General features: G+C 51.3%; 1 protein-coding gene across 1 annotated transcript in view; it reads right to left on the reverse strand.

Moving 5' to 3' along the window:
• Nucleotides 1–8324, reverse strand: part of SNTG2 (syntrophin gamma 2) — a 171833-nt gene that overhangs the window by 111001 nt on the left and 52508 nt on the right. Inside the window, exons 5-7 of the mRNA XM_019646282.1 lie at nucleotides 1311–1354; nucleotides 1144–1208; nucleotides 204–254 (exon numbers count right to left, since the gene is read on the reverse strand). Coding sequence (XP_019501827.1) covers nucleotides 204–254; nucleotides 1144–1208; nucleotides 1311–1354 — 160 coding nt within the window. The remainder of the gene's footprint in view (nucleotides 1–203; nucleotides 255–1143; nucleotides 1209–1310; nucleotides 1355–8324) is intronic.

Consider the following 8324-nt stretch of genomic DNA (forward strand, 5'->3'; position numbering starts at 1 on the left):
CCATGTGTGAGTCCTTTCTCTGCCTGGGACAGATCACAGCCCAGTAAATACACTTTGAGTGAAGAAACGGAGGAATGGATCACACAGTTACCCCTCACTCGGGAACACGGCTCGCGCCCTGGGTCCTGGTCTCGGGAATTCAGTGCTATGCCGACCAGAGGACTTGCTGTCGGGTGGCTGTTTGTCCTGTCGTGCAACTAAACGCTGGCTTCTCGGAAAGATAAGCGGTGGTGAGTGAACGCACACACCTGCCCCTGAGAGGCGATGTTAACAGACAGGAGCTGCGCTGGATTTCACGTGACAGCCACACGCAAGTCCTTGCGGGAGCTCTGACGGCCGGCCCGGCTTGTCCCAGGTGCCCCCCGGCTCCTCCTCCGCTGCCCCCCGCTCGTGGCGCCTCTGCCCTCAGTCAGGCCCTGCCCATGGACGCTCGGCCGCCGGCGCCCCGCCATCCTTCATCTGTCAGGATCAGCTTAATTAGGTGGGGACCTGCAGCTCCACACACACACACAGCACCTTCCTCTGCCCCACCTTCCTCACACGCGGCCACAGCGCCGACCAGCTGCACGGCTGCTCAGGGCTCAACCACGGAACCAACGCCTCGGGCTGGAGGTCTGTTTCGTCCATGACGCCGGCAAAGTCATTCCCACGGTAGGAATGCCGGGTGAGGCCTGCTGACACACATGAGGACGCACCATCATCCCGGGTTGTCACCACAGGTGTGCGTCACCTGTGAGCCATCCTCCCAGGGGTTCTGCGCACGAGCGTGGTGGGAGGAAGTGAGAGTGTGGAAGCCCTGACAGATGCTGCTCTCAGCACAGCCGGCGGCCTCAGGCCTCCCCAGCGAGTCCACACTGCTTGGACCTCCATCCTCCCGGCTTCGAGACAGACAGACGTACCGAAATGGACCCTTCACAGTGTCTGGGGTCCCTGCCCGAGGGGTCCCCATGCAGAGCCACCAGCATGGGACTCAGCAAGCCCTGCACAGGGCTCCTTCTGAAACATGCCTGACGCGTCTCTCAGGTTTTCATTCCAGTTCTAAAGCTCTGTCTATGAATACACTCCATGAAATGAAAATCTAGAGAGAAAAACTATCAATATCTAGATTTTAGATATTATAAAAGAATATCTGATAAACAGAACAAAGAATACAACGTAACACTTACCACTTCTTCATGAGTCGCGTTTTCTACATTAATGCCATTAACCTGAAGAGACGACAAATGAAGGATTTTCAGGATAATGATTGATTACTGTAAATTTAAAATAAGAATGCAGCCGCATGAAGGACTGAGGTTCGAGACACTGACCTGTAGCACGGCGTCTCCTATGAACAGCATCCCTGTTTGGTCGGCTGCAAGGTGCAAACGGAGAGTGTTAACAGCAAGGCAGGCACCCAGGCTGTGTCACAACTGTCATCTAAGCTCAGTGTTTCAGCAACTGGATGAGTGTGAGAATGTGTGTGTGCGCGCACATGTGGGCATGTGGGCAGGCGTTGGTATGCTTGTGTGTGCACACATGTGTGTACATGTGTGTATGTGTGAGAATGTGATCACATGTGTAAATGTGTCAGTGTGTGTGTCAGCGTGTGTGTCAGTGTGGGGGGTGGGGAAGGCCGGCGGCACAGCCCCAGGCAGCCCCACAAAGCTGAGCACCCGGATGACTCCACAGCTGAGAGCTGCTTTCCAAACACAGGCGTGTGTGATGTGGGTGCAGATGTCAGGACTGCGCCAGCGCGTGTGGGAACGCTGAGTCCCAGCTCTCACTCGGAAGTCGACACCGACAATGGAACAGTCGCCCCAGAGCCGCTGAGCAGTCGCCCCTCTTCCCAGGATGGAGTCACACTCCTGCTTTAACGAGGGCCTGCCGACACGTCACAGGGAAGAGGGCCTCCATGGTGTGCAGGCCGAGTGTGACTCCACTACTACCCAGCTCACCTTCCTGCTCTCGTGGAGGCAGGGAGAGCGCTTTGGGTCAGACTGGACACCTTCGCACAAAACCTCAGGCGCCTTCGCGGGCCTCGGCCCTCACACGCTGCTTTAATTGTAAGTCTCTGACGAAATATTGGAAACCAAGTCAGAAGCTACTCTAGTCCTTCAACACTCAGGTTCTCTTAATATCCCCCGTTTTGTCTCACAGCCACTGTCAACATCATTTCTAGCCATTGGCGGTATTAAACTGTGTTGAAAATAAGCACAGCCTCCGTATTCCTGGATGTAAGGGTGCTGTTTCAGGTAACAGTGTTCTCAGTTACGCTGAGGTCTTGCCCAGAAACGCCCGCTCGGCCCATGTGGTGTGGCCTCGCCTCCCTTCGGCAATCTGTCCTTCCAGAATCTGTCGTCCCCCTACCCTCTCCAGCTCTGAGCTGGGTCCCGGGAGCATCACAACACCAACTGTGGGGCTCAGAGTCCTTCGGGCAGGTGGACAGGTGGAAATCCACACAAGATGGCAGAAGTGTTCACACTGTAGATTATATGAGTCTTTTGTGAAATCACATCAGCTCCACATCCCAGGGGCTGTAACACATCACGAGAGGTGTGGTGCTCTGATGACCCTCAGAGACATGAGCTTAGCTCTGCTGGGTGGATGGGGACATCAGGAAATGTAAAACAGGCCTCAGAGCCCCCCCTGCCCATAAACAGGAGGGGGGACCACGGTGGGCACGGGCGGGCGGAGGACGGAGGCGTGGGGTGAGCTGCAGGGTGAGGCAGGGGTGAGGCACAGGGTAGGGAGGAGGATGAGCAGAGTCAGGCAGCCGGGGACCAGGCACCACCGCGGCGTGGCAAGAGGCACTGGACACCATATTCAATGTGGGGGCTTTGTGGCATTGTCGATGGCGGACCTACAAGCCCATTTCACGCTCTCTGACCCGCCCCAGTGACCTGCACACACGTGCCATGCAAGGATTTTTGGAAATGATACTCCCACCCTCTGAGGTTCTCTGGAAAAAGGCATTCCACATGCAGACGAGAAGCCTTAACTGTCTGGGTATCAAGGTTTTTATTTGCAAAATTATACACATCTACTCAACAAATCTTAGCCTATAGTCCTATGTCAACATGTCGCTGTTTCAAGTTCACGTGTGATCTGAGCTGGCTCCAGCGTGTCTGCAGGCCCCTGCGCTTGCCGTGTCCCCGACCGGCACCCCCTCCCTGCTCCTGACACCTCTCCAGGCACGGACACCAGCCCCCAGCAGCCGTGGGGCCAGCCCGCTGACCGTCCCCTTAGCCTTCACCTGGGTCTGTTCTCCACAGGAGGTCAACCTGGCCGCTTACACCGCACACACTCCCTCCACTCGCACGCTGAGCCCACCTACACCTCTGAGCATGGCCTCGGCCCACGTGACGGGGTCCAGCCCGTCTCCACCTGCTCACAGCACTGCCCGCGGCCGGGCCGGGGCCTCCACAGCCCTGCGGGTCCCTGCAGCCAACACCCTTCCTCTGTGGGACGCTCCCTGTGGAGCCTGGTGACGCCATGGTTTCGTTTTGTTTTGCAGCCGACAGTGGGCCCCAGAGGGGCCGATGGGCGCTTGTTCGCCAGTGTGTGACTTCAGAGCGTCTAGATTAAGCTCAGTGGAGCCTCTGGAGATACAAGTGAGCAGAAAGGAATTCGAGATACAGATGTGCAACAGTTGATCACACATTTCCTTTAAGCACAAAGAAAAATGAGCTCATCACCCAGCTGGAATGTTTATGTAGATCAGAAATATTGTATCATTACTTGTCAAAATATTCTTTCCAGATCCCTATTTCTGCATTTTAGCCACAGTAATAAGCTGAGGTCTAAAATCAGGCTCTTCCCGGTGTCAGAAAAGCAGCTGCAGGCGCCAGGGGGTGGCCTGGCACCCCCCTCATTCAGACGAGGAAGCACTCACATCAGTGAACAGCCACGTGATGTCCCCGTGATTAAGCTTCGACTTCTAACGATCCGATACAGAGACACGGTTTTCTGATCATCACAGGGTTTCACCTCCCAGCCCGCACGGACCTGCAGCAAATCGAGGTCTCTGCTTTTAGGTGCACCAGCTTTTGCAAAAACAAATCGTAGGTAATTGTGGAAAAATCCGTGAATCTGTCTAACGATAGTTTAAAACGATGCACACTTGTCATCCCCTGGTGAAACTGCACTGAGCACTTGTTAGGAACTTGAAGGAAGCTATTTCTGACCAGTTCCCAAACCTAAAATGGAGTGCAGCACTCTGTGCTGCCCAGAAGTGACGTGTGTGCCCAAGTCCTGGCAGCACGGCGGGGCAGGCTGCCCAGAGCCCGAGAACCTCGTCCTCGCTGAGAGCCACGTGGGCCGATGAGTTTTCTCAGAGGAACTCTGTCGGAGCTCGGAGCTCGTGCAGTCGGGTGCCTGCTCCTGAGACCTCAGAAGCCCCAGGAGGAAGTGGGCGTCTGGCAGGAGGACCAGCAGGAAAGAGCAGGTGGGTGCAGAGCCCCAGGCGCCCCGAAGGTGGAGGGGCAGGTTCTGCGGCAGACACGCGGCTGAACCCATGGAAGCGAGTCTGAGTCGGGTCTGCATGGAGCAGTGTCTGATTACAGGGGCTTTGTCTCAGTAACCTTTTCACTGTGTTAATTGATTTCAAGTTTGTTCTCCAAGATGTGTCAAAAATCCACAGAAAATAATTACGGTATTTATAAGTAAATACAATTAATTGCTATATTTTATTAAAATAAGTGATTACTTTAACGTATAAAAATTTCCTATTGTTTTTCATTCTTGAAAAACCCAAAACTATAGAAAAATGTACATCTGCTTTCCTAAACTTCCTTTCTGGAGCACTGAGCTCGTGGGGCAAAGTCGAACGCTGCAGTCAGAGGCCTGGAAATATCATTTGGCTACAGATGGGCATCGCAGCAAAAATGTTAAAACTTAGCTCAGCCCACGAAGGAGTCGCGAGTGGCTGGGATGTGGGTCTGGGAGAGGCCAGGTCCCAGGCCCGCCTCCATCCTGGGCTTCCTGATGGGGCGTCCTGTGACCGAAGGCTGCGCTCAGCGTGGGAGCCCCGAGTGAAGGGGACAGGCGGGGGGGACGGGGCCCAAGGAACCCGCGTACGTCGGTGTGCGCACAGTGTCCTCTTACAAAGTCTCAGGGAATGGAATGAAAATGCCAGCGGCCGACCAGGTAAACAGCAAAAAGCCCACACACAGCTTCCGAAGGTTTTGAGAAAATTAAAAGATAAATTAAAACCCTTAAAGAAAAGGTGCAAATCCTCAGGTAATCACAGGCCAGGAGTCTGGGCAACAGAAAGTATTTTTAACCTAAATGTGGAAAATGCTTGCTGATTTCTCCTTCACTTCTTCCCTCTACTCCCCTTTGCTGTGAGAAACAGAAGTTTCCAGATCCTGAGCTGCGGCTCACTTAAAGGACAGACAGACAGATAGACAGAGAAGTCCAGCCCCAGCCTCAGGAAGAGCAAGCAGGGGACAGTCCTCTTTGGCCGTCTGTTTACTCATCTGGCCCGTCTGTGGCAACAGCCTGGCTTCTAGAACTACTGACGTTTTGATTTGCAGTGAACCATCAGCTTATCATTTACAGAATAATCAAGGTTCTCAAACATATCACTTGAAATGGTCTTGAGACAATTTAACTCAAGTGTGGTCAAAAACGTCACAGAACTTTAAATAACTTTCTTGTGGTGCAGATCCAGTAGGAGCTTAAGAAACACAACGAGACCTGGCGTTCCTGCAGTGACCAGCGGCCGAGTGTCGGCTCAACTCAGACACAGCGACCTGCAAACTGTGGGCCTGAGGCCACGTCAGGGGCGGGAAGGTGACAAAGTGACTCAGGGAACTTTCCAGTTACACCTTGGAAATGCTTTCCACTTGAGGGGCACTTTTAGTCTTAACAAAAGCAAATTAAAAAGTAGTAAAATGAGGGCTGGCCGAGTGGCTCAGTTGGTTAAGAGTTGGCTTGGGAGCGCAAGCTCTGAGCAGCAGGGCCACCAGTTCAGTTCCCACATGGGCCAGTGACACTACGCCCAAGCTGAGCTGCCAACAGGTGGCAGGATGGCTCAGCTATAAAAATAAATAAATAAATAAATAATAAAAAGTAGCAAAATGGGTGATAAAAGCATGGAAATTTGATTTTCATTTAAAATGTTAATTAATGCTCCTAAATAAAATTAACTCTTTGCTCAGATTAAGCTGGGTTTGTGGATTTCAGCCAAAAAGTAATTTTAGTTTATTTCTGTGGTAATCCTGCCATTACATAACATAAAATTGAAATACAGCAGGGTGTAGTTTATTAAAATTTACATAAATATTCAAAAATGCAAAAAAGCTGCAATTAGATGTCTTCTATTTCTGTTATATTTGCCTTTTCAAGTCAAATTAATTGCTATTATCTGAGGTTATGTAAATGTAACTGTTTGCAACATAATTGTGTTATAATAGAAATAATTTGTTCCTTCTTGAATATTATAATTAGTCTTTGTAAAATTCAGACACTTTTGTTAAATACTGATTCACATGAACATCTGGGTAATATTGTAAAATGATAATAATACTTCCTAACAAGTCTGAACACTGACTCAACTGAATTTTACAATTTGGATTAACGATTAAAAACTACTGACCGTTTCTTATATGTCAGACTCTCTTCACAGCCCTTTGTAAGCACTGGCTCACTTAAACCACAGGACAAGCCCATGTGTCTGGCGTGACCCTCACCAGGGCTGGCTGAGTCACCTGTCACCTGCAGTGATGGCAGAGCTGCGGGCAGACCTGGAACCCCAGGCTCCCGGCCCGCTCACCTCACCCCGCCTGCGCACACCTCCAAAAAGGTAACCCAAAAGTGGAGCCGGGCTCGTTTCGGCGTGTGCACGTGGTCCAACGGAGTTTGGTGACATTGGAGAAAAGATGCCGCCATGCTCTGTTTTACTAACAATATGCATCTCCACATAAAAACACAACTTTTCTGATGCTACTGTCAAGAGGGAGGTGTTTTCTTAGCAGATAATTTTCATGGTGTAGAAACAGTAGCAGCTGGAGTGCTGTGAACTCGTGCAGCCGGTAACTCGGTGCCGAGGAACGCGTGTCTGGACAGGACTGGCCGTGACGCCAACGGCTGTGTCCGCATGAAACACACTGACCTGGCTAAACCCCAAGAGGAAATGTCACCCTGTATCTTATATTAGGGTACTATCCTAATAAATAAATTTCAATATTGTTTAAATAAGTACATTTTGAATTTTGACTTAAATTTTAGTTTTTTAAAATAAATTTTAATTTTGTTTTAAGATTAAAGTTTCTGAAATTATAAATAATTTTACAATTTAATTTACTGTGTGGTCAAACTATGTAGAACAGATTATATTAAAATTAGTAAGAGAATATTTGTATACAACAATTTGGAGAACAACAGCCTACAAAATAGGTGAAAATAAATGAAAAAGCTTTCAGGTCCAGTGAAGAGCTAAAACAGAAGGACCCGGGAGACTGGTTAAGCTGGGCTGTCCTAAGTGTGCACCCGGGTGACACGGTCACCACTGCACTTTCTGTGCAATGTCACGTTGCAGCAAGCTCACCAGCAAAGGTGAGCTTCCCGGCTGTGGGGGCGCCCGCCCAGGCCCGCAGCACCTCCGAGGGCGCCGCACGCTTTGCTCTCGTCATCACAACATAACAGCTTCTTACACAGCATCTGCACCATGTCATGTGTCAGAGGGACGTAGAGCAAGTTCACGGAGGATGTGCCAATCAGGGGCTCGAGCCTCCGTGGGTCTTCCCATCCATGGGGGTCCGTGGACACCGAGGGAGGATGTACCGTCCTCCTGGTGGGTAAGATGAACTGACCCGTCTCCCTTTTCGGTCTGGTCAGCCACTCGAGCTGCAAGTCCCATGAGCTGCTGGGACCCCCGCAAACCAGTGAAGAGCCCTGTCCATCAGCACCGCACGGCCAGGCTCAGCCACCCAGAGGTCCCACTCCTGAAGACGCGTCCTCACAAAGGGAAGACGCCACTAGTGATGCCAAACAGGAGTCGCCAGGGAGATAGATCCACAACGCTCCCGCGAGCCTCGGTGACGATGGGGGACGCGGGCATGGGCTCCCTGACTGTCACTGATGGAAGCATGACTTTCAGAGCTGAGGGAACTGTGGTGATTGAATCCAAAACTTTAGCTGATGACGAGGAGGGTGAAACCAGAGTAAGAAAGACTTCCTTGCGATTACCCTCCAAGACCAAGGCCATTGTGCTTGTCACCACTTCCTCGAGCATCCCTGGTTCCCGGATCTTGTCTCCAAGTTGTTCTCCACTAGCAGGAGGGGACTGTGCCATTTCGTTACCTTGTCACAGTTCACCTATGGCTGAGACTAAAACAACA

This window comes from Hipposideros armiger, unplaced genomic scaffold (genome assembly GCF_001890085.2).
Source record: "Hipposideros armiger isolate ML-2016 unplaced genomic scaffold, ASM189008v1 scaffold_100, whole genome shotgun sequence".
Classification (NCBI taxonomy): Eukaryota; Metazoa; Chordata; class Mammalia; order Chiroptera; family Hipposideridae; genus Hipposideros; species Hipposideros armiger.